A 26,905-nucleotide genomic window follows, 5' to 3' on the forward strand; every position below is an offset into this window, starting at 1 on the left:
ATATAATTTAAGTTAGGATAACATTAACTGCAGTGAAACTTACCACAAGGCATGCACAACTAACTMTCAAACTACACTTTGAGCAAGGGAGATGTTTGAAACAAGCTGTTACTAAAAACAGGCCAAAAAGGAGAAGCGGAAAACCACACAAGTTGTTGTCTCGTACACCAACTATCTGCTGCAGGAGGGTGATAATTCTGATCGACCCTGTTCTCAGATTGTGTGATGGTCAGATCTCACATCTACTGTACATGCGTTAGTAATGTGTATTCACTTTTGAAGTTAAAGCAAGTTTCAGTTAGACTATTTCTGTGCAAGTAGCACCCTTCAGGAAGTGGGGACCTGAGCCTGCGACATATAACAGATGTTCACATCAACCGTAGAGCAGCAATGGTTTGACTACAACACGTGATGAAACCTACTTCCTCTAAAAGGAAGACTTGCACTTTCTCTCTTTTTGTGATCTGTGGCAGATTGATTTGATAGAGGCATGGCGGGGACGAGGTAAGAAAGACACCATTCTAGTGGGTTTGGGTTTGAAAATTGAAAGATGCTGTCATTGCTGTTTCCTTGCTTTTAAGTGTATTTGGGGTTTAGTGGGGGCCATTGGTGACTTAAAGAGATGTAACACCTGGGCAATGGTGTCAGTGGCCTGGGTCCTTACTGGACGRGGCTGATAGGTGGAAAGTTGTTGACACGTGAGGAATATCCGTTATTRTTGAGTATTATAGTCCAGAATCGTTATAACATAGTAGATGTTGTTTAGGAATGCCCTGTCTAAGTGCAGTTAAAACAGGACATGCTAGATGCCACAAGATACCGTAGATTTGCTGTTGAACAAGTGTGAATTCAAAAAATAGAGAGAATTTGTGTCTCTTTTTTTAAACGTTGCTAAAGTAACTTTTTGAACTTTTTGAAACTGCATTCATTATCCTGTCTGTCAATTGACATTTCTGCACAAGTCTTTACCAGAAAAATGACGATTTGTATCACATGTCCATCCTTATTTACTGCATTGTTAATGTGGTAATCAGTAAGAAGAAGAGACGTTAGGCTCTTCTATGCAAACATGAAGTACTTTGGTTGATTTCTGAATCAGTTTTTTGGGGGAGGGAGTTTTAGATTTGCTTCCTGTTGTGAGACACTGTGCAACTTTTCAAAAAAAACGTCAGTCAATAACACACATTTCGTAAAAAAACAACAAAATATTTTATGACATTGGCTGGATGTGCCTTAGTATTTACATTTACATGATCATTGTTTAGATTTAACATAGATTTTTGTCAGTGGGTAGATTTGTGAGAATCCTTAAATAAGCAGACTGAGTTTTTTCCTGCTCATCGAAAGACACATTACAGCAAGAGGGATGTTTTGCAATGCTTTGYTGAGGCAACTATTACAGGAAGGAAAGTTAAAGTCCTCAAGCTTAGGCCAGACTTCTAGAAGCGTCTGCCCCTAAATGTTCCTCATCTCCTGAACYTCACAACTAAACCAAATGAATTAATGCACTCCCAAAAGCAAAAACAGCACTTTTAACGGCCTTCTATGAAGTGTTCTATATCCATGTAATTATTAGACATCTTGTGGATTAGAAATCTAGTATCAGTTGGATACTACTTATTATTTATCAATATTTGAATCAAAGGTGGACCATCAAGCTTTCCCAAACAAACTTTCTTTTCAAAAGTTTGTTTGGGCCCTCAAAAAGATGTTGCATCAAGCACACTTCATTTTCAAAAAAMATATTKTTTTTTACTGCATCAGGATAGCATACACAGACATTTTGACTTAATAGCCTTCTTCAGTATATAGGTTATTTTACATCRATTGATTTATAAGAAATCTTATCAATTGGATAATACTTGTTTTTTTCATCAATATTTTWATCTTAACATTCACTTATGTTTTCATCTCCTTTTGACCAGAATCACCAATCTTCAGAATGTAGGGAAACAGCCGCCTATGATTCTGCCCCACCAGTTGACCGGAGCAGCACAAGGTACAGTCCAGATGCGCATCAAGAGCTCCCAGAGCAGCGGGGAACGCCTGAGTCAAACCAAGTCCATGGTCCTGCAGGATCCTGACCTGCCTCCCAAACCTGTGAGTATACACTGAGTGTACAAAACATTAGGAACACATTCCTAATCTTGAGTTGAACCCCTTTTTTCCCTCAGAACAGCCTCAATTTGTAAGGGCATGGACTCTCCAAGGTACTGAAAGACTCCAATGCTTCCCACAGTTGTGTTAAATTGGCTGGTAGTGGATCTCTACTCCGAATAGCTCGTTCCGTCTCATCCCACAGATGCTCAATTGGATTGGTATTCCTGGACAGTCCTATCCTAGGGGCATTATCCTGTTTTAAAAATATACTGTTGCCATGAAGGGATGCACTTGATTGGCAATGATGTTTAGATAGCCTGTGGCATTCAAACYTTGCTCCACTTTTATCAAGAGGCCCAATGTGTGCCATCCCAGCACCTACATCAGCCTGCAATGTTGACACACAGCATGTTAGATGCTTGTACTCATGTGATTATCTGCATACCCTAGTCCTCCCATCAGTGTGAAACAGCAGGAACCGGGATTCATCAGATCAGGCAATGTTTTTTTCKGATTTTCCAGTGTRCAGTGTTTTCGTTCCTTAGCCCACTGCAACCGCAGTTTTTTGTTTTGTTGCTAAAAGAAGTGGAACTTTGTAAGGTRGTCGGCTGCCATACCCCATTTGTGTTCAAATGAGTTGTGRATTATTTTATGGTTCTTTGGACACCAATGTTGTACTGGACTGTCAGTTGACTAACTGCAGTTCGTCTGTTGCTCTGCACATTTTGTGTCAGCCTCCTTTGTCCTCTTTCGTCAATTACCTGTTTTCGACCACCGGCCTGCCTTGGTCTGGATGTCCCTTAGGTGGTGGAGCATTCTTAATWCACAAGGGAAACTGTTGAGCGTGAAAAAATCCAGCAGCGTTGCAGTTCTTGACAGTTGACACACTCAAACTGGTGTGCCTGGCACCTACTACCATTCCCCGTTCAAAGGCWTTTACATATTTTGTCTTGCCCATTCACCCTCTGAATGGCACACATACACAATTGTCTCACAATCCATCTCTCAATTGACTCAAGGCTTAACAATCCTTTTTTAACTTGTCTCCTCCCCTTCATCTACACTGATTGAAGTGGATTAAACAGATGACATCAATAATGGATCATACATCCAGAGCAAGGCAGTCACCTGGTCAGTCTATGTCATGGAAAGATGAGGTGTTCCTTATGTTTGTACACTCAGTGTAGGCGTACACACACACACACACACATCTATCAGCCGGATATACTCTGATTTCAGAGGCTTATTGAATATTGTTAGCCATTTGGTGAACTGTGCTTATATAAATTCCAGTAATTATGATTATATTGTTTATAAACTGTTGTCGCACATTAGGTGATTATCATTAGCTTAATTGAGCTGATCTCTGTTTGACTCTGAGCACTTCCCTGTGGGAAAATCAGGGTAAAGATAAAACAGATGATGCATTTACAAAATGAGCAATCTGGTGTAGCATATTTGTAATAATGTAGCTACCATGTTGACAATGAACTGGACATAACCCCAACCATTTAATATTTTTCATAAGCTGGTGGAGGGGCTGGCTGACACCTCTATTTAYCATAGTGGTTCCTGCATCGTATCARACAATACATCTYTCTGTTGGCTAGAATGTTCATCTGCACAACTTCAGATACAAAATAGTATTAGATGTGTTTACAACAGGCCATTGACCTTCAATCCGTCAGTTTAGATTGCTTAACATACACCGTTGTATTGTAAACCTTCARAGGGTTTATTAGTAATTGACAGCAYWCTGAATCKCSCAGATGATCACTGCCGTGAGGCCACGTCTGRGGTTTTGTTGGGTTGCTTGTTTGCTAATTATGCAGATGATACTTGTTTGTGAGACGTCTTATACTGCAATAATACAGTTTGTCCAGAGGACAGAGATGCAAAGACTACTGGAGATAATGAACCAGTTCCTACGGACTACAAACATGGTCATTAACAACTCGGAACTAACACAACTCGGAACACGGAACGTTAGTGTTGCTTTAACATTGCATCAGTGTTCCAGAATGTTGTTCGTATTACAGATGTACTTTTCATTTCWTTACATTCATTACACAGAGGGTCTCATCTAACAGACATCAAAATAAACGTTATTTGTTTACTCRCATGTATTAGATATGTTACCAGAGAGCAGAGAAATGCTTTCTTGACCTCCTCCAATGTATGGAAAGTGTGTTAAATCCAGTTGTACTGTGASCAGCTTCACCCTCTTACACTGTGATTAATGAGAGAATATAGCAGGACCCAATCATAATGAATATAGGACTCACTAGGGGCGTGCCGGGGTAGGCCTATCCTTTGAACAGTAGAGGGCAGGCCAGCACTGTGCTGAAGGATAAAACTGACTACCAAACAATACATTCTGTGAGCTGTGTTTCCATAGTAAAGGGTGTGGATATCGCAGAACTCTTGTTCAACTATGTATAACCTCAACCTCTTCTAAGCMACCTTTACTATAGCTATACCTAGTACTGCTTCTGCTGCTACTCTATTACTACAATACTGAAATACATGCAGTTGAGAATGGATTTGTCAAATGACACTATCAATAATCRTGCTGTATTTGTGTCCATGTTTATCTTTTGGAATGAGTGTTTACATTGCTGTGATATTGATCTGYATTCTCATGGTCTGATTTTGGTTAGCACTGAGTTGTGTGCGTTGTTAATCTGTTGTCACAATGCGAGGTCTCATCTCATTAACCCCACTGTTTCCATACACATTACTATCAGAGACTGTATAGTCTTGTATYATATAGACGTTGTATATGTTAATACATTGATGATACATTCACACGTAACCATACTCTGTATGCAGTATATTGCATCTTTACTGAATGGAATACATGGACTCTTAGCAGTACCTGTACGCCTTTAATTTCACTGAACCGATTTTACTAGCTAAGACAATATGGCCACAATCAAGCAACAGCTCTGATTTTAAACAGTCAGGGAAATCGGCTTCTCTTCAATATATCTTTCTGCTTTTCTGTTTCTGTAGATCTCTCGCCACCGGAGGAACCAGTCTCAGCATAACATTGGTGGAGCTGCAGAGACTCTCGTGAGTATGACAGGTCATCATAAATAACTGTTTGTATGGCAACATATGGGAAGGAATGTATTATACTTGGTTTATMATACTTTATTGCTATATGGTTGCTATTGGCTATTAGACTATTTCTATAAGTCTAACTTTTAAGTATTATTCACTATAAATATGTTTCTATGCTTTTAACTCAGCAGGCCTATTTTACTTATTACTTATTACTTTACTTATTTATTTTGTTTATACTGATAAAATAGCATGTGTTTTATTTTAATATTTAATATATGTTAAAGGCTAAATGTTACATCATTCATTTCAGGTTGTTTTGAAAGGTGAATATTTGAATAAAGCCAAAATATCAGATGGAGGCAAAAAACTGAGGAAGAACTGGGCTTCAACTTGGGTAGTCCTGGAGACTGATAAACTTCTGTTTTATAAAGAGAGCAAGCAATGGAAGCCCTGAGAATTTTGGTAAGGTTTTTACAACACGCACAACCGCCGCAATCACACACACACACACCACACACACACACTAACACACAAACACTACACACACACACCCACACACCACACACACACACAAACACACAACAACACACACACACACACACACAACACACACACATAAAAGTAAAAAGTACAGTTCAGTAAAGTAAAAAAGTGACATCAATAGGTTGTAACCTGCTGAATAGCGAGGGGGCAAGTTCTAATTACAGCCTCAAATCACCTTCTGAGGGATTGCTATTAGCATTATGAGTGCAATGTTGAGTGAACCACAGCTATGTGCATTTTATATTTGATGCCAGAAATGAAAGCTTTTCTTTTCATTTTCTGATTCTCTAAACTGGCAAATTAACTTTGCTTTGATCCCAAGGACTGGAGCTCACCCATCAAAAAAGAATGAAGGAACTGTTTACCCCTTGTGAAGTGGACTGCATATAGTGTGTGTTTGTGTTTGTGTGTGTGCATGTGTGCATGTGTTCTGTCTATGTGTGATAGTATGTGACTTTAATCCACCCTGCCCTGATGTGGTTCTGAGAGAGCGAGGGAGAGGGAGAGGTGGAGCGAGACAGAGAGAAACTGGTGACTGCAGGAGAGAGCGAGAGAGGGTGGTTGGGGGGAGTCTCTAAATAGAGCTTGCCATGCTTTTTAATGAAGCTCCAAAGGCTTAATCAAAGCCTCTCCTTACTGAGCCCACCGGGCACGGTCTGTCAGACTCTCCCGTCCAATAGTTCATTATGGCGAGAGAGAATTTCCACTCCACATAGATTGACATTCATCTCCCCCTTCCGATGAAAATGTTGGTTACAGTGAGAGGGTTGGTTTCGTGTGTGTTTGGGGTGTGTGGTGGTTTGTGTGTGTGGTGTGTGTGTGTGTGTGTGTGGTGTGTGTGTGTGTGTGTGTTGTTGTGTGTGTGTGTTGTGTGTGTGTGTGTGTGTGTGTGTGTGTGCTGTGTGGTGTAGTGTTGTGTGTGTGTGTGTGTGTGTGTTCATTTGATAATTTAGTTTATCTTTGTTTCAGAGTAGAATAAACAGTTTATTAATCTCTTGTGTTATCATTTGGTCGCTGTGGGCAGTATTTAGGTTTGGGTCTGAATATACAATGTCGTCACCAGCATACAAAGTCAGGATATATGAGTTCACCTGCAATGTGTACATCATTRTATAAGGAGAGTTATTTATTCAGTAGAAACAAGAATGGGCAGTATTTTACATCATCCAATTTATACACATGTAGTTTACTCTGTCTGAGGCAGGTACTATAAATCAAATATCACCTAATTTATCCAATACTGTACCTGTCAGCCAAGGTAGTTAATTGAGTCGTCAGGGTTCAGTTTATTKCAGACTGGGCATGTGGGATCTCAGTGAGCAAATCAAGGCCCAAGATAGCTTGATTTGATTCTGATTTATGGTGTTTACAATGTATTGTGATACTACATTGTAATARTGTTGTAGAATGTCCTTATCATCTTAATTTTCTACAGCATCTCGCTATAATTTACCCATGATTTCCCTCATCTGAGACCACAATAAAGGGAAATTATATCTAAATGAGTTCCCATGCCTTTAACACTGATTAGTTCTTCTTTAAAAAAGCTACATTTTCTAAATCACATTCTCTTTGTCTGAAAATTATACCATTCTTGTTTTGATACGGTTACACACCGCTTCTTTAATTCCATAGAGGATATGAATAAGATATTAAAGGTTTGAATGATAGAGAATTACAGCACATGTACATTCTCAGTTTACAGCATAATGAATATGAAAAAGTGCTATAACAAAAGGGTAAGATCTGATATTTGGGTAGAGCACTTCCTTTTGTTTATTCATCGTGATTTATATCAAATATCTGTCCATTATAGAGAAAGCGTCCCTCTTTAAACATTTATTTTGATATTTACTGCACAACTATGATACATTTAGGAGTCCCAGTCACAAACACAGCAGTGAAACTACACTGAACAAAAATATAAACACAACACACAACAATTTCAAAGAAGTTACAGTTCATAAAAGGAAATCAGTCAGTTGAAATAAATTCATCAGGCCCTAATCTATGGATTTCTCATGACTGGGAATACAGATATGCATCTTCTGGTCACAGATACCTTAAATGGTAGGGGCGTGGATCAGAAAACCAGTCAGTATCTGGTGTGACCACCATTTGCCTCATGCATTTGCCTCATGCATCTCCTTCGCATAGAGTTGATCAGGCTGTTGATTATGGCCTGTGTAATGTTGTCCCATTCCTCTTTAATGGCTGTGTGAAGTTGCTGAGTATGGGTGGGAACTGGAACATGCTGCAGTACATGTCGATGCAGAGCATCCCAAACATGCTCAATGATTGACATATCTGGTGAGTATGCAGGCCATGGTTGACATGGAACATTTTCAGCTTCCAAGAATTGTGTACAGATCCTTGCAACATGGGGCTGTGCATTGTCATGCTGAAACATGAGGTGATGGCGGCAGATGAATGACACGACAGTGGGCCTCAAGATCTCATCACGGTATTTCTGTGCAATCAAATTGACATGTAATTGTTTTTGTTGTCTGTAACTTATGCCTGCCCATACCATAACCCCATTGCCACCATGAGGCACTCTGTTCACAACGTTGACATCAGCAAACCGCTCGCCCACACGACGCCATACACGCCATCTGCCAGTTGAAAACGTGATTAATCTGAAGAGCACACTCCTCCAGCATGCCAGTGGCCATCGAAGGTGAGTCTTTGGCCACTGAAGTTGGTTACAACGCCGAACAGCATTCAGGTCAAGACCCTGGTGAGGACGATGAGAACGCAGCAGCTGAGCTTCCCTGATGCGGTTTCTGACAGTTTGTGCAGAAATTCTTCAGTTTTGCAAATCCACATTTTCATCAGATGTCCGGGTAGCTGGTCTCAGATGATTCCGCATGTGAAGAAGCCAGATGTGGAGGTTCTGGGCTGGCGTGGTTACACTTAGTTTGCAGTTGTGAGGCCGGTTGGACGTAATGCTCAATTCTCTAAAACGACTTTTGTCTTATGGCAGAGAAATGAGCATTCAATTCTCTGGAAAGAGCTCTGGAGGACATTCTTGCAGTCAGCATGCCATTTGCAAGCTCCCTCAAAACTTGAGACATCTGTGGCATTGTGTTGTGTGACAAATCTGCACATTTTAGAGTGGCATTTTATTGTSCCCAGCACAAAGTGCACCTGTGTAATGATCATGCTGTTTAATCAGCTTCTTGATGTGCCACACCTGTCAGGCTGGATGGATTATCTTGGCAAAGGAGAAATGCTCACTAACTGGGATGTAAACAAATTTGTTCACAAAATTTGAGAGGAATAAGATTTTTGTGGGATCTTTTATTTCAGCTCATGAAACATGGGACCAACACTTCACATGTTGCGTTTATATTTTTGTTCAGTATAGTAACCTTTATTCACTAAACACCTCTCCACTCTGCCTCTTCTATGTCTGTAGAAACCTGGATGCAGCCCTGATGGGGTGGGTCTCTGTGGGGCCGTGGTTGAATGGACAACAGAGAGGTCCAGCCGGAAGAACGTGGTTCAGGTACGTCCATTTTGTTTCTGCGTGAAAACAAGGATCAAGCAAGTTTACAATAAGACTGAGCAGCCTGTAAATTGTCTGTTTTAGTTGTTGATGATGGGATGTTCTCGGATGCACTCTTTCCTTGATAATTTCAGTATATAATAGACTCAACTTAAGATATTTGATCAATTTTCAAAAATAATTTTTCGTTGCTTCCACCTGTTCAGAGAAGACATTTCAATTGAGTCAGATTGCATTTGAAGTTGATGTTAAGCCAACATCTTGTCTCTTCAGACCCAATGGCCTTTAGTTTAGGGAATTAGACCTTTGAACTTCTCAGTACTATCTTCTTATTGCCTTTTCAAGATACTCGTTGATAAAAGCTTAAGCCAGCAAAGCAAACTGATGATCAATTCATTGGCGGTGGCAGCACAAGTTTTCATGAGAAAAAAAATGCTGTGATAAGCGGGAGAAAAGGAAGAGGATGAGAGCAGATTTCACGATCTCATCAGACGCTTAAGACACTTCATCGCTGCCGGTCGCTACTCTTCCGCACAGTATTTCAGCCTCAAAATGTTAATGCAGTGAAGATTAAAATGGGAATTACACCATAATCTTAAATAATCCAAGTGCTGTGGACAGAAAAGTGTGTGTAATGCCGACGCAAAGCTATTCTGAGTTCTGACAACATTGTCAATCAACACTAGGATTACAGTTAAAATTAGTACGGAAAGTTACTTTTAATTTCGCACCATTCCAGAGACTGATTTATAGAATAATCGAAGAAATACCTCACAAAGATATGCCTGTCAGATGGGTAGATACGATTACAAAAATAGAATAGAAATGTTTGTTTTGTTCGCCCGCTTATACAGTATCTCCGCTCCCCATATCTCTGACTTCCAGATAGATCCCAATTTCTAAGATATTTCAAAGACGATGACAACATAATTGCTCTATTGAACCATGTAAACTAAGGGCCGGTTTACAGACTTGATGAGTTTGGCACTATTGCAAATGGTGATCTCAAAAGGCCATTCACTAGATTTGATATGGAGTAATAAAAATGTAGTGCAAAGTACCCAGTGGTTGCAGACATAAATGTGATTCTCAACTTTAAACCTTTATTGATGGTATCAGTATATACACTGAATGTACAAAACATTAGGAACACCTTCCTAATATTGAGTTGCACACCTTTTTGCTCTCAGAACAGCCTCAATTTGTTGGGCCATGGACTCTCTACAAGGTGTCCAAAGTGTTTGACAGGGATGCTGACCCATGTTGAATCCAATCGATTCCCCTGATCGGTCTATGTCATGGAAAGATCAGGTGTTCCTAATGTTTTGTACATTCAGTGTATTTCAGTGTATTTCTTCCAAATCCAACATTTCAAATGCACAAGATATATCGATTGAATGCGCTTCAAATCCAATGTCCAAATATGACAAGGAGCCTCACCTCAATAAATACTGCAATCAAATAGGCATGAAGCCGAATCTTATTTTCTGCTCAGCGCTCTGCTCTCTATCACTATCATTCTCTGTGAACATTCCAGTAAGGAAGCATCCTCCCTGGACAGTGTTGTCATTAACAGGCTACCCAGCCAAAGATCACAGGGTCATGACCCTGAGAAATGTGTCTCTCAGTCAGTCAGCGTTGACTTTCTAAGACCTCAGTGGTCACCAGCTGTTTTTCCCCACAGTAGCTTTTCAGATCAGCAACATGGCTGCTTGGCAGGCAGGAAGCAGCCAACCTGCTCTTTCTAGAGGAAGTCATGGGTAAAAGGATAGAGGAGAGCTGAAACTGACTCATTAAGGCAAAAAAAAAGTATGTTTTTCCTATCTATAAAGTTGAAAGTTTACTGAATGTGTGATCGACTGAGGAAATGGTTCAATCACTTTATGGGGGTCCTGCAAGGGAATTAACATGGTTAGAAGAAAGCTCTGGTTTGGCGCGAGGGCAGCTGAAGGAATAGTAAAAGTGTTAGAAAAAGTTGTTGATGGAAATGGTTCAGAAATAGGTGTTCATGTTATTCATCTACCCAGCTTATTTATTAACTTTTTTTCTTTCTTTTTGTCATTGTGGAGGAGTGACAAGGTTGGTGACACAAAGGTCTTCCATATTCCACAAGCAGGGGAAAGAGGATGGGAATGGGAGGAGGGTGTTAACTGAGGCCATTGTCACCCACAGTGTTTATTCAGCTGCAGGCTTCTTTTTAGACTTGACACAAGTCTGTTACTCACCCTTCCCGTTATCTCTTCACTCACCAATATCATAATTTGTGTTTATGAATAGATGGACATTGTTCTTCATGATGCCCTACCAGGAGCTTAAGGAAGGAGGGACTTTGTTTTCCTTCAAGGTTACTCCACACTTCAGCTTAGCGAGACACTGTGAATAACCTTCACTTGGTCTCTACATAGGAAATTCTTAAAACAATGCAAGGTTCATGTCTGCTACATTTTTATCAGGCTATCAGTTACACAGCCAGGGTTGACAAAGTGAAACGTAACCTTGCAGAAACAAGGAGGGAGCTCTGGTCTTTGTATTTGGAGTCCTTTGACACCTGAGGGACCCCCATATCTTGTGCCATGCTCACGGAAAGAATGCATACACAAACATAGTTAGAAACCAGAGAAAACTGTGGTCAATTGTGATGTGGTTGTTTTGAGGCTGAGAGTAAGTCACTTCTGCGTCTGTATCAGTCTCAGGTTAAACATCGCATGAGGATTGACAGGAAATACACATATTTGACTGCAATATGAGATATGAGATATGTCATTGTTCGTCACACAGCTGCCTTATGATACATAAGATTGTAAAAACATACAAAAAGGTTCACTGAAGAACAGAGGTTGTTTAAACTTCACTATTTGTACTGTGATAAAAATTAAAAAAACATTTGAAGAAGCATAGAGGTAGGAGGGGACATGATGCAGAAAAGGGACATGAGTAGAGGACATACTTTAGCTTGGGGAACCATAAACCAAACCATATATAAGGCTATATGAGGTTAACATTTGTCAGACACATTGTCAGACACATTGAGCAGAACTCTGTATTCCAAACTGCAGTCTATCTATATTGAGCTGTCATACCAGGGGTGGCAGGTAGCCTTGAGGTTAGAGTGTTGGGCCAGTAACTGAAAGGTTGCTGGTTCGAGGACCGGAGCTGACAAGATAATAAATATATATAAAAAATCTGTAGCTGAGCAAGGCCTTTAACCCTGATTGCCTCAGCGGTGCTGTTCAATGGTGACTGTGACCCTACTCCCTGTGTGGGTTTCAGGGGGTTGGGATATGCAAAAACACATTTCCATTACAAACTTGTGTTTAACAGGAGAAATATAAGCACCCCCCAAATTATATACTAAAAATAATATGTCAAAATGTCTGTTTCAGAAGACTCTGAATGGAAATGCCTGGCACACTGTCTTTATAACCAAAAGCAATTCATAAGTATTTCAACATTATTTGTTTTTTTTAAACTATTATCAGCATTGATGAAAGCAGATAGTCTGTTTGAAAAGGACTAACGGCTCAAAAACTATCCCACGAGGATAATAAAACGAGAAGTATCTCTGACGTTGCTCAACAAATGAAAAGGAGCACAACTTTGAATAAGTGGTCATGCATTTTTCATGCCTTTCTGCATATCTAAGTGTTTGAGTCTGGCTTGAGTGAGTTAAAAGCAAATAACAAAAGGAGCAGAAAAGTCCAAATTGCATCAACTCCACCAGAAGAAAGAGAGACAAAAAGTAGTGTAGTGTCAAAGGCGTCTGGTTTTAACCACTGGTCGCTGCTACAGAGACGTCAACACCAGCATCCTTCTCTCATCACTAATTGATTCTTTGGAGTTTTGGGCGACTCTCGCTGTGAGCCCCCTGTACCCTCTCTGCTCTGACAAACATCGTTCTCATAGTCACGATGTGGAAAAACAGACTTCAACAACAACCATGGAGAGAAGACAGAAACAACTAAGATGATGAAATAGAGCCCAGGGCTAGAAAATAATGAGTCCATTTTAGTGGAGGAGCTTTAACCTGCCACCACTCTAAAAACATTGCTTTGTCTTGACTAATCAACAGGAAAGTTTAATATTCTTGCGAAAGACCCGTAATCACTTCAGGAAGCGTCCTTCTGAGTGTTAAAGGTGAATTATACTGGCAGGATGTCATCCTAATTTTTTCGGAAGAAGTTCATTGAGGTTAGCACAGTTTTTGATCTTCGGATTTCTGTATGAGCCTCAACCTTTCTAAAGTTCAGTCAGATGAAAGGCATTGACTTTTACAACTGGCTTGGCCCTTGTTACACCAACACAGAAATACGGAACACCTCCACATCATTATGCATCAGCTAGGCCCTGAAGTGTAGGAGCTGTATCTTGAGTGGAGTAAATAAGAAAAGCTGGACCAGATCGATGTAAATGAATGTATTTACTATTTAAAGCAACTGAAAGATCAGTACAGTAGATTGTCAGAGCAGGTTGTAGTTTGTACAGTAGGAGTAGGATTTATCCAGTGCCTACTGGTCCCCTGATCCCAGGATGTAATCGTCCAAAGCTGCTGACCTGACTACTTTAATGCCATCTGTCTTAAAGCTCACGGTGCCTGATTGCTTCTTGATGACCAGCCGTGATTACGATTGTGAATAGGAGTGGCTCGCTCCCAAAATGGATCCCACATCACATCACACACAAATAGAGGTAGCCTAGCCTCTCACAGATACAGACTTTGCTTGTACTAGCCAACACTACTTTGGTGAGGTCTAGGAGATTGACCTGTGGTTAACCTTTTACTGCTGTGGGCTAAATCAGGGTCACACAGAGTGTTTCTTGGTAGTCTTAAACAAATCTACTTTGAAACAAAAGTATANGGAAGACACCTGTACCGTGTCAGATATAGAGTTGAATGTATTTCATTTGGAGTTTATCCAAGTATTACACTTTATATACATCACAGACGACTGAAATATAACAAAACCGTTTCACATAGAAACACCGTATTTTCTGCATATTTTGTTTTGTTTTATTGTTTATTAATTATGAAATTATGAAAAATATGAATAACGTTCCACCCATGAGGCCACTAGATGGTGATTTGGTCACTTGACTGCAGGAAAGGGCTACACACAAAAAGAAGCTTCTAACTTCCATAGTGTTGATGACAGTAGGCATCGGCCAACAACTAGTAGCTTAGTTTATTTAAAATACAGCCTATACTAGAATGTTAATGGGAAAGTTAGTTGGACCATAATAGCAATATCCAGATCAATGAATGAATAATACCACATTTTGTTTGATTTTGAGCAATCACATTTTATATAATGAGCATATCCTTGCATTTCATTCTCGACTGCTATTCCTTCATCCACCTCCCTCTTGTCTTGTCATTTCTTGTCCTTCTGGCTGGAGGGTAGAGACCGCACCACTAAGACATGCACCATATTGTAGCGATGCATGTCTCCATGGTGTCAGAGCTGCGGGAGTCTGGAGCTCTTTAACAGTGTTATCACAACTGGCGTTTCACACTGTACCTCACGGCCATGCGCACGGATTGATATGTTTCGGAGTGACTTTGTGATAAGTGTTATGGATAATTGGCCCAGGAGGATGGCAAAAGCTTAGGGCTTCAAATGGGGTCGTAAGATTATTGTATATCAATCTATTCACATAACAAACAAAACACATTACCATTATGAGAGGAAGGCCTGTCCGTTTGTCACTCTGTGGTCTGTTAGAGTACCATCATACGTTGTATTTTTATACATATGGATAGCACATTACTCCCAGCTCGGAATAAGGGTAGTTACAGCTCCACTTTGTTACTAAGTTATTACACATTTATTCTAAGCTGTGAAGTAAAGTGGCACTGTGATTTTTTTATATATTGTCTCTTTCTCCACAAACCATGTAAAAAAAACTTTTAAAAAACAATGAGAGCGTTTGAAAGATTCTTCCCTGTAACCCTTAAACACAGATACTTTATGACAACAGAGTCGCAAGGCAGCTGGCAATAGTCCCAGATTAACACAGAATGTCACCTTGTGAAACACTAGCCGTCATCTAAGGCCTGACCCCTACAAGACGTAGTCAGGTTCCCCATGTCATTCTCTCAGCTGGTCCTTTCTCGCACGCAACCCCCCCCTTTTTAAAAAAAATGCTTTTATCTGTGTATTTCATTCTGTCACTGGAACACAGTGTTCTTATTCAAAGGAGGGAAACAAGTTGAAAACATAATAGTTTATTAAATTGCATCAGCATTGCGTTACGTTGATTGCGTAGTTGTAAGTTACCTTCGTAATGCTCCCTCTGAAGTGGGTCTCTGGAGACTTGAGATGAGGACTTAATCCGTTAAAATGACAGTCTCTCTCTGGTAGTCCCAGAGCGTAGAAAAGGTATTTGTGGTGTGGCCCTTCTTCCTCAAAGCTGCTTACATTGAAGTGGGCATTAATTTGGTTCTTCAGAGAAACAGTGAAAGTATATAGTATGTTAATCGCCAGTACGGTGGAAGGATTTAAACCCCCAACAGCAGATTGCCTTGGAGATTACAACTTAGAAATGAACTTCAGTTAAACCACATGACTTAATTCTAGCCAGACATGCATCACACAGTATTAAATGTTATACCTTTCCTATGTGGAGAAATGTGAGCCACCAAGATTGAGCATCTGGGATGAGTTCAGGTCATGGAGCAAAGAGAAGAGAAGTGAGCAATTTGTGGGTTATGAATTGTGGAGATTTATTACATTTTCAGCAAATGATGGAACATTCTTATGACAACTGTCGCCTTGGCCTAAGATAACTCAGCAGTACATTGCAGGATTAACATTCTGCTCAGGTCAGACCTAAATAAAAAGCATCCAACACTTAGATACTCTTTAATTTCACACTATTTCCACTGTTATTCTAAGAACTTTTCTTTCTGTGATTATCATCGCAGTTTTGACACATCTACAGATATTTTGTTGCAAATTGGAAATAATTAACTTGGCAAAGTAGAATGCTTCCACATTGCATTGTTCCTTTATGAAGAACCACAATTAATGTTTAATTTAAGAGCCACATGCAAATGTAAAGGCACAAATGGCACTCTCCTCTCTGCTCCGCTGTGCATATTTAAATATTAATGGCTCCAGTCAAAATAAAGCCCAGAAATTCAACACCCTCTTTATTAAGAAATGTGATGAAAAAAATTGATTTATTTCATATTCTTTTTCATTTCTAAAAGCAAAACACTACTTTGCACTGGTTACTATAACTGCATTTCACTTCTTAAAAATACACATCAAACTTTTGACTTTTGTTTTTGTATAGTGGCAATGAGCTGAATATATTCCCTGAATAGAAGTCAAGTCATACCGTATATATGCAGTCATTTTACAATGCATTTCCATTGCATTGTCAAAGCTGATTATCTCCTATAATACCTCACATTTCATAACAGTCTATGAATTACCAACTATTGGTCTGTTGGTTATAAAGAACAATGTTAATCAGTGGTATAAACTATATAATTACATTTTCATTGTCCTTCTTTATTAATTCATATGTTTGCCTATTGTTTTGTTTGACTGTGGACTATAGCTAGCATGTTGATATGAAGGTTCTTTGGGGGATCTATCTGCTTTCACATACATTAGCATCTCCAGCAAACATTTGCCTGAGAATAAAATGACCATGCTAATTAAAATCACCAACTCTTAGTTCAAGAGGCCTGTGCACGTCAGGATTAATATCATGGCATACTAAGGAGTTTGCGTCGTCCCAARGAACCTACAGCTCAATATGAGCCTGAGAGGCGGTGCTCTACACACTGTACCTTTGTGCTGGCTCAGATTAGGACAGTTGACATGTGAACATGGAGACTGGGTAGGGCCATATTTAGTTGAAGGAGCTTATCTCCATTTTTCATTAACTGAATGAATAGACACGAAGCGRCCGCTGTCATTTCTCTGCGCTGCTTCAGATAATCTTAAATGCATCTTTAAGATGCTCCTAAAAATATATATATTTTTAAGCAGTTCACTCTCAATTTTTGATTAAACTTCAGAGGGAAGAGTCTGCCTTATCAGGAAGTCAGATATACTTTGGTGTAAGCCAGACATTTCAATAGGGTTCTGTTTCCAAGATGACAGGAGAAGAAAAAGGACGTAATGTTCAGGATGCATTTCTGTATGAGGATCCCATGGACTACATGATAAATCCTGAGTCTTAAACCCCAATATAAAGAGGATTGTAGGCTAGCTTCACCATGATATGGACACACTGGATTTCAACAGAGATTCCAAGTTGCAGGGACCAGTTAATAAACAGTCACTAATATTGGTTTCCTCTTTCAAGGCCTAGGATTTTAGGCTTATGATTTGAAGTTGACATCCAGGCACATAACTTAAAAATCTTTGCAAATCTCTCATTGATATTAATAATGTACGTGAAAGGTTGCTTTACTCATTCTTCAAATCAACTCGTACTATGATTCTAAAGCTCTGACATACTGGTGTAAATCATTTCTGCCAAATTATACAATTATGAGGGGCTGTGAATGGCAAAATGAAACATCAATGCATACAGTCATCCCAGTTGAAGGTAGCGAGATCAGTCCCSTGTGGGAATAGAGAGGGAACTCAGTGTGTCCACCATCTAACATTTATAAGAGGAACAGACTGTAACTAATGCAAAATTCATGCAAARACATCTAACTTGGGTTATAAAACAACCTATCCAAGTCCATTATGTTCCAGTTAATCGTGGAGAGAAGAGGTGATACAAACACAACCGATCTGTGTTGTTATTTATAGGATGTATTGTACATGGTAGTGGTTGAACATTTTTTACACAGGTTCCTGTACGCATTTGTTATGTTTTGTGTATCTGATTACACATACTTTATGCTAGAGAACAGAAAATAGATCCTCGGAGCCCAAGGTTTGTGTGTTTGTGATTGTTTTGAGAGCACTTTCAGATTCACCAGTGAGCCTCCCCGTAACCTGTCCCCCACATTGCAGCGTGATTGCAGAGCCTATTACTGACACGTCCTGGGGAAGCCTCCAGGAAAAACAATGTTCCAGAGCAAACATGCTTGTTCAGATGCTTGTAACCCAAGAAAAGAGGGATGGCAAACTCACTCTGACAAGGATTGTGCCCCTAACCATTCTCTGTTTTTATCTGGCATCACAAAAGCATGCTGCTTAACTGCTCCTGACGTTTTGTAAGGAAGTCACAAAAGTCAGTTCCACAATAGTCCCAAACTTTGAAGGTCCATGTAGGGTAACCATGATTGCATGAGTGGAATATTGGGACAGCAAGATGTGAGATGCTACTCCCCAAGGCTACGAGTGACTTTGCAAGCATGGTTGTTGATAAAATATGAAATTTCCTCCTCAGAATTTGTTAAAAGGTTTCGTGTGACAAAAATAATTACAGTCTGGTCTGGCTTTTCATGCTGGATTAAAGAGATATTAATATACGAAGGGGAAAAGGTTACTCACATCCCAAACTCCATACGGTAAAAACACTTCCTCTAAGGAATTATCACATAGATGAATGATGAACAATTGTCAACATTTTAACTAATTTAGGAAGATAACATGCGAAAATAAGTTTCATCATTATGTATGGTATGAAATACCATTTTATCTCCTTTTTATGTTATTTTTACCATTTCCGTTACAAAACATGAGCAAAATTTAATCAGCTGTAATATCAACCACACTTGACAATGCTGACCTTGATGTCATGGTTTCTCAAAGACTTTTACTAACAGTACAGTTATTCTGTTTGACGGCGCCAAATGCTGTTACTACACTGTTGCAGAGATGCAGAACAGGCCTGATATTAAGATGACAAGTATCACACTAATTATGTTTTCCCCTCTGAGAATACAGTCTGCATTTGTCTCTTCTCTTTTGGCAACACACACACACACACACACACACACACAACACACACACCACACACACACACACACACACACACACACACACACACACAACACACACACCACACACACACACACACACCACACACCAACCACACCACACACACACACACACACACACACACACACTAACACACACACACTAACACACACACACCCTGCACAACGTGAGCTTCTTGTCAAACACAGAGAGCACACATATTAACAGGCACATAGCTGAAAAGACTCAACAGACCAAGGGAATGAGTATCAAGTGCAAAGTCTGCTGATGCTGGAGTGAGCATAGTCTTACAAACTCATGTGGATCAGTAGGTGTCATTAAAATGATATGAAAATGTAAATATTGATTGTTAGTTTAGGGTATTATGAATTCTAACCTTTGCTATCCGGTATGTATTATGCCCCGCTTCATGGGAATGCATTAGGTAAAGGCCTGTTTGTTGTTGTACCTTTATTGAGGTCAATTTGAGCGTTCTCTGTTCCAGATAACAACCAGCTCTGGCAGTGAGTTCCTTCTCCAGGCTGACAATTACCCCACAATATGTAAATGGCATGATGCTATTAAAAGCACAGCTGACAACTTGGTAAGCAGTTTCCTGTTTCTTACAGACGGTGTATTTGAAGTTCAACATTTCTGAAGTGTTTATGATTTTGGATATTGAAATTATTAGTCATAACATGCTTCTCGAAATGAAAGTAAGACAATTCCATAAATCATTGACTATATATCAGGTCAAACATATAATTGTATGTTCCACGTAGTGCAGATAATCGCATAGACCTGCTTTACTGAATAATGACTGATAATAATGAGGTACTGTATGCAACCAGTTACCTTTGGACTCTGAAAGGTTGTAACCTCCTTTCTGATGTAGTCTAAAGGAGCTGGAGGACAGGCCTCTGGCAAGCCTGGCATACAGAGAGCAAACAGCACAGAGTACCTACCCAGACATGGGTTGCCTAGCAAGACACTGTCACTGCCAAAACCTGCGCCTGWTTCCCCCTGCACAAAGGAACCTGAACACAGACGTTCACTCAGTAAGTTGTCTCCAACGACTATAGTTCTACTACAGATGCTAATCAAAACACTTCTTGACGTGTTAGTACAAGCTGGAACTCGGAGGTATGCTGATTTAAAAGTTGTCTCTTATCTGTGCTACTGTAGGGATTTAATTGCTCAAAACATAACTTTTCCAGGGAAATGGTTGCTCACACATTTGCATAATGTATGTGTGCTCATTTCCCTTACCCACCAACATGATAAGGTCTGACAGCTTTCCTGATTTTTAGTGGCACTTTTTTGCGTTTTCTTTTTATATGCCCAAAATGTGTGTGGGACTGTTGATTTCAATTATGGCTCTTGTAGGAACATGACACAAGAACATGCTAATTAACATTATGTCATCGTATGTCAAGTAGCAATTATGTTAATCCCTGTCATTGGTTCAAATCAATCTCATCACCTTAAGCGCTGCGAGACGAATATATTGATGTTGGATGAGCATATTAAAATCTCTAATTAGGGGCCAGGGACATAGAGGCCAAGATCCAGTCTCTTATGTTCAGCTGCTTGAACCTTTCATTATGGGTATGATTCTGGCTATGTTCATGTGAATTTATGCCCATGAAAAAGACAGTACTTTACACAAACTGGAGAGCAACATGGATAGCTTTTTTTCCACTGTAGGTCCTACTGTATGTTTTCAGGAAATGATATACAATCACCTGACAACAATATTATTTGCTTTGCAACTCTGTCTAACCCAACTGTAATACAATAAATATATTCAACTTGTTTCTTGTATGGCAAAGCTAGTCCGTAGACAAAATAGGTCATTTGATTCATTTGGGAGGAGCAGTGTTCATTTTTATTAGAATGACAAGCAGCACCCGGACTTTAAAAAAACTACAGGGAATTCCTCTAGACATGGAGAAGTTCAATTGGAATGAATAATAGAAAAAGACAGCCATGGGAGAGACCCCTGGAAGGATGCCTAATTAATAAATAACAGTGGGACTCTAACGAGAGAGAGAGGGGAATAGCGAGGGTCAGGTAGAGAGATGAGGTGAACCATGCTATCCACCTCCACTTTACTGGTTGAACATTGTAAGGGCATATAGGCCTACTGAGCCTTTCTATAGACACATCTAAACACCCTAGCTTTCCCTTTCACTTGTTGCCATTTAACCGTGTGTCTGTGTGTTCCTGACAAGTTTTCAAGTCTTCCAAGCTCACCTACAGCATGTCGGACAGTGCTGATAAGAATGGGGTGAAGAACAGACTCAAAAAGTTCATCTCAAGACGGCCTTCTATGAAGACTCTACAGGAGAAAGGCATCATCAAAGGTATCACAGTATTCTGTTTTAAATGTACCAGTATYAGTGTATTCTTTTCCACCACACCTCACATGTTGTGAAGAACACAAATCGTTCAAAATGTGTTGTACATTTTGTCATCTTTTTCTATTAGGACAGCCCTTCAAAGAAGAAAAAAGAGAGTTAACTGTGTCTGTATATTCCCAGATGTCACAATTTATTTTATAATTGATTGTAAATATAGAATATTTGAAAAGGTCTTTCCACGTTTATTAGGAGTCACAGAACAACAGTGATTGATAAAATTAAACTGAATGCATTTTACTTGAACAAACCATGCCAATCCAACCGGCAACCACAGAATCCATTCCTCTAAGGGGGAACTAATTTATTGAGCGCACGGTTGAAGGAAAATACACCATTAAAGGGCATATTTAAGCACATTTGCAATCCTTAGAAGAAGGTAACGGTATTTGGAATTTCCCCCAGCTTCAAGGAGACCCTTTAATGTTGTGTCCACGGGACAAACGCTAGATCAAAGGGAGAGGACGTTATTGACGGAATAAATGAAATACTTCTGGATTAAGGAGTGGGGCAGGTGGCCTCCAGACTGTCCTATTTGGCAGGGCTGGTGGGCAAGCCACTTCAGAGAGTGTGCTTCCTCAAATCAGGTCCCCCCCCTTTCCTATCGTACTTCAGAATGCAAATTAAATCCATGCAACGCGAGGGTTATTTGAATTCCTTTAGGAGGGGTAATTTTGCTCCATTTCTCTGCCCCCCTTCCTCTCTCCCTCGTCTTTTCTCTTGCTTATCTGCCGAGCGCTGGGAAGTGCATTTTGTATGCAAAGGTGCCGCGCTTGCAGTCATTTATGTATTTGGTGCACACTTCCCTCCAGTGTATAAACAAGAGAGCGCGATCTTTGATGTTGCACAGTGCTAGAGAGACAGCACTGTTCAAGAGTCCCGATAATGTAACATAAGCCAGTTGATGAGTGAGAAAGTGTACCTCTGTGCACAGTCAGTTTGAATTCCAGTGTATGATTGATGAGGTATGCTTTGCTAACCCTAGCTTTTGCTAGCCCTATAGGGCGTCTACTAGAGATTAACTGACCAGAGTTAGTGACCACAGAAGCCTGAGTTTATTGCCAGTAAGGACAGGTTAAATGAGGGACGCCTCAGTACATTTAAATGGACAAAAGTAGAGTAATGAAGCAATGAGAATGTTCATATAAGGCAAGAAAATGTGGCCCCCCTCTTCCTCTGATTGGAGCAAAGCGGCCTGGGATTCTCAGGGTTCATGGGAAAAAATGTTAGCGATAAAATGCTAAGTGTGTGATTAAACATTAGATTGTTTATCCTTTACCAATGTGGCCGTGGAATCCATGTAGCCTACTGTTAGTAGCACTGTTCTGGAAACAGCCATCAGAGGAAAGCAGGGCAGTAGGATTCAAGAGCGATGAGTGTTACTACTCATGCTATGAAATAATTACCTATCCCTCCACATAATGATGATGATGATCAATGGACAGTATTAATGAGATTTTTCAAGCGTGAATGGAATGACTTATTAAACAGACCTTTTACCGTTCCACCAAAATTCCTGAGATCTGAAAACAGACATTTCAACACATTCCACGTTTGAGGACTTTTGATGCAATTAAATGCAATATCTGATGATTACTGCTAATATCTATATTTTTACACTGTCTCTAGTTCAGTAGTTCTGGGAAATAGATTTTTTTACTGAACAAATCATGTCTTTTTTTCCTCACAGATCAAGTGTTTGGATGTCACTTGTTGACACTTTGCGAGCGGGAAGGGACCACTGTGCCAAAGTTTGTCAGGCAGTGTGTGGAGGCCGTCGAAAAAAGAGGTACGCAGTTTTACTAAAATTGTTATATTTAATTTATATTTTGTTTATGGGAAATAAATCAACAATGGATAAGATGTGTGTGGGAAGTATGTACTGTATTGTCCTCCTGTATTTGGTAGTTTGACCCTTCTCCACACCCTGACCCTGTCGAGTCGGCCTGTCCACCTCAGTGATGCTTCATCTCACACAGTTACAGTAGCTGCTTCAGCATTTCACCACTGTTTACACTTCCCCCTCTGTTTTGACATTTGAGAGTGAATATGAAAAGACCTATAGTTGAGAGTGCCTGTTTTATAAGACGTGTATCCCGGTCATTGACTCGTAGTGTTCTCACACAATGTGTGTGATCAGTAGTTTCCCAGGCTCCGTCACATAGCTGGCCAGGCAAAGGCGCTGAACCCTGAGGAAAATGCTCCTCGGCATCCCAAATCACTCACTCTTGGTCCGCGTCCAATTCCGAGTCCACTTCAGACTGTTTATAACGCGCTGAAATTGAGACTGAATTATGTGTTTGTGTAATGGGTTCCGTTTGTGGTTTTGGCTGAACATTTGTTCAGGACTATTAGTTATCTGGGGGTAAAATTGCTGTGGCCCGATAAACACGCTGAGAAAATAATAATGATTAAGAACGTCTTTTAACTGTAATGATTATGATCTAAAGGTCTGTTGCATTTCTTGATACACGATGGACTTTAGTGTGTTAGAAAATAAACCTTTAGACACGCACTCATACACATGCGCGCGCGCACACACACACACACACACCACACACACACACACACACACACACACACCACACCACACACACACACACACACACACACACACACACACACACACCACACCACAAACACATTTGGGAGGCCATTGGCTGGGCTCTGGACACAGCAGGGAAAGAACAAACAAACAACTTCTGACTGCTTTCTATGTAAACAAAGGGCCAAACACTGGGGTGAAATTCCTGTGGACATCTTAACACTTGAGCTGCAGAAAATAGCCAGGACGTTATACAAGAATGCCTTGCAAAGAATGAAACGTAGGTCTTCTTTACTTTTCAAGTCAACCATATCCTCAAGTTACCCCAACAGTGACAGCGGTATAGTACAGTACATAGTGTGCCACTGTCAAATGCTCGGGAATGTGGACGGACATTCATTAGAGCAATTGATAGAAAGAGCCAGAGGAAAGTGTCGCCCCAGCTACCTCTATMCAGCGGCAGTGTTAGTTTGCACTGACAACAGTGTGACTCAAATATTTAGCATTACATTATCTGTAGCCTAGCCTGTGTTTCAACTTTTAAGCCTCCAGCCTTGTGTATTTAAATGCTGGTCACTTTTTAATTTATATATTTTTTTTAATGGCTTGTTTTTAGAATATGGACAGTGAAAGCATGACAATCTATCAAATGCTGTTGAGCTGGTTTGGCAGGCTGCTCTCCTGTACTTGGATGCAAAAGAAAATGGCAGTCAGACTCTATAATCAAAGTAATGCTCAAAATGTCACAGTGAAATAGAGCCGTATGTTGTCCAAGTCCAAGCCCCTATCTAGGCAAGATGTCAACTATCCATTCCACTGCAATGAATGTACACATTGTCTATTGTAAAACCCAGGAATTGTATCTAAATGTGTCATTTATGGTCATATAAGTCCAAATCAAAACGTAGTCTTGTCAAATCTGCTTGTATTTAATGTCTAACTTGTATCCACCAGGTTTAGAGGCTGATGGCATCTACAGAGTGAGTGGTAATCTAGCCACCATCCAGAAGTTACGATTCTTGGTTGACCAAGGTACAGTATGTTCTGTCGTTTAATTCACTTGTGATTGACTATGTTATAGTGTTTGTAACAGTGCTTGACTTCATACAGTTCAGTTTCTACTGGATATCATATAATGAACACAACAGGATTCGAATAGGGTTCAATTAGGGGGCTTTCTTTGTGATACAATGGATACAACTAAGACAGTGTGTTCTGTTGAAATCAAATTGTATTTGTCACATGCGCCGAATGCAACAGGTGTAGACTTGACAGTGAAATGCTTACTTACAAGCCATTAACCAACAATGCAGTTTTAAGAAAATACCTAAAAAAGTAAGAGTAAGAAAAACAAATAATAAAAGACCAGCTGTAAATAACAATAACGGGGCTATATACAGMGGGTACCGGTACAGTCAATGTGCGGGGGCACCAGTGTCGATGTAATTGAGGTAATATGTACATATAGGTATAGTTATTAAAGTGACTATGCATAGATAATAACAGAGAGTAGCAGCAGCGTAAAAGGGGGGGAGGGGGGCATTGCAAATAGTCTGGGTAGCCATTTGATTAGATGTTCAGGAGTCTTATGGTTTGGGGGTAGAAGCTGTTTAGAAGCCTCTTGGACATAGACTTGGCGCTCCAGTACAGCTTGCCGTGCGGTAGCAGAGAGAACAGTCTATGACTAGGGTGGCTGGAGTCTTTGACAATTTTTAGGGCCTTCCTCTGACACCGCCTGGTATAGAGGTCCTGGATGGCAGGAAGCCTGGCCCCGTACTGGGCCGTACGCACTACCCTCTGTAGCGCCTTGCGGTCGGAGGCCGAGCAGTTGCCATRCCATGCAGTGATAAAACCCGTCAGAATGCTCTCGGTGGTGCAGCTGTAAAACCTTTTGAAAATCTGAGGACCATGCAAAATACTTTAGTCTCCTGAGGGGGAATAGCTTTGTTGTGCCCTCTTCACGGCTGTCTTGGTGTGCTTGGACCATGTTAGTTTGTTGGTGATGTAGACGCCAAGGAACTTGTCAACCTGCTCCACTACAGCCCCGTCGGTGAGAATGGGGGCGAGTTCAGTCCTCCTTTTCCTATAGTCCACAATCATCTCCTTTGTCTTGATCACATCTCTGACCTCCTCCCTATAGGCTGTCTCATTGTTGTTGGTGATCAGGCCTACCACAGTTGTGTCATTGGCAAACTTAATGATGGTGTTGGAGTCGTGCCTGTCAGTGCAGTCACGAGTGAACAGGGAGTACAGGAAGGGACTGGACTAATCACGCACCCATGAGGGGACCCCGTGTTGACGATCAGCGTGCTGGATGTGTTGTTTTTTTAAACTTTATTTTATTTTATTATTTTTACCCCTTTTTTCTCCCCAATTTCGTGGTATCCAATTGGTAATAGTTACTGTCTTGTCTCATCGCTGCAACTCCCATACGGACTCGGGAGAGGCGAAGGTCGAGAGCCATGCGTCCTCCGAAACACAACCCAACCAAGCCTCACTGCTTCTTGACACAACGCCCATCCAACCCGGAAGTCAGCCGCACCAATGTGTCGTAGGAAACACCGTACACCTAGCGACCTGGTCAGCATGCACTGTGCCTGGCCCGCCACAGGAGTCGCTAGTGCGCGATGAGACAAGGATATCCCTGCCGGCCAAACCCTCCCTAACCTGGACGACGCTGGGKCAATTGTGCATCGTCCCATGAGCCTCCCGGTCGCGGCCGGCTGCGGCAGAGCCAGGGCTCGAACCCAGAATCTCTGGTGGCACAACAACAGAGCGTGATCACACAGTCGCCCGGAACAGCTGATGCTCTCATGCA

General features: G+C 40.6%; 1 protein-coding gene across 1 annotated transcript in view; it reads left to right on the plus strand.

The window, feature by feature from the left end:
* Positions 1–212: 212 nt before the first annotated feature.
* Positions 213–26,905, plus strand: part of LOC111976301 (rho GTPase-activating protein 15-like) — a 43,665-nt gene continuing 16,972 nt past the window's right edge. The window contains 11 exon segments of the mRNA XM_024005095.2: positions 213–504; positions 1,926–2,100; positions 5,116–5,175; positions 5,480–5,611; positions 5,614–5,631; positions 9,134–9,223; positions 19,628–19,726; positions 20,018–20,180; positions 21,357–21,488; positions 23,233–23,331; positions 25,042–25,119. Coding sequence (XP_023860863.1) covers positions 491–504; positions 1,926–2,100; positions 5,116–5,175; positions 5,480–5,611; positions 5,614–5,631; positions 9,134–9,223; positions 19,628–19,726; positions 20,018–20,180; positions 21,357–21,488; positions 23,233–23,331; positions 25,042–25,119 — 1,060 coding nt within the window. The 5' untranslated portion in view covers positions 213–490.

Source organism: Salvelinus sp. IW2-2015, linkage group LG2 (assembly GCF_002910315.2).
Source record: "Salvelinus sp. IW2-2015 linkage group LG2, ASM291031v2, whole genome shotgun sequence".
In the NCBI taxonomy this organism is placed as follows: Eukaryota; Metazoa; Chordata; class Actinopteri; order Salmoniformes; family Salmonidae; genus Salvelinus; species Salvelinus sp. IW2-2015.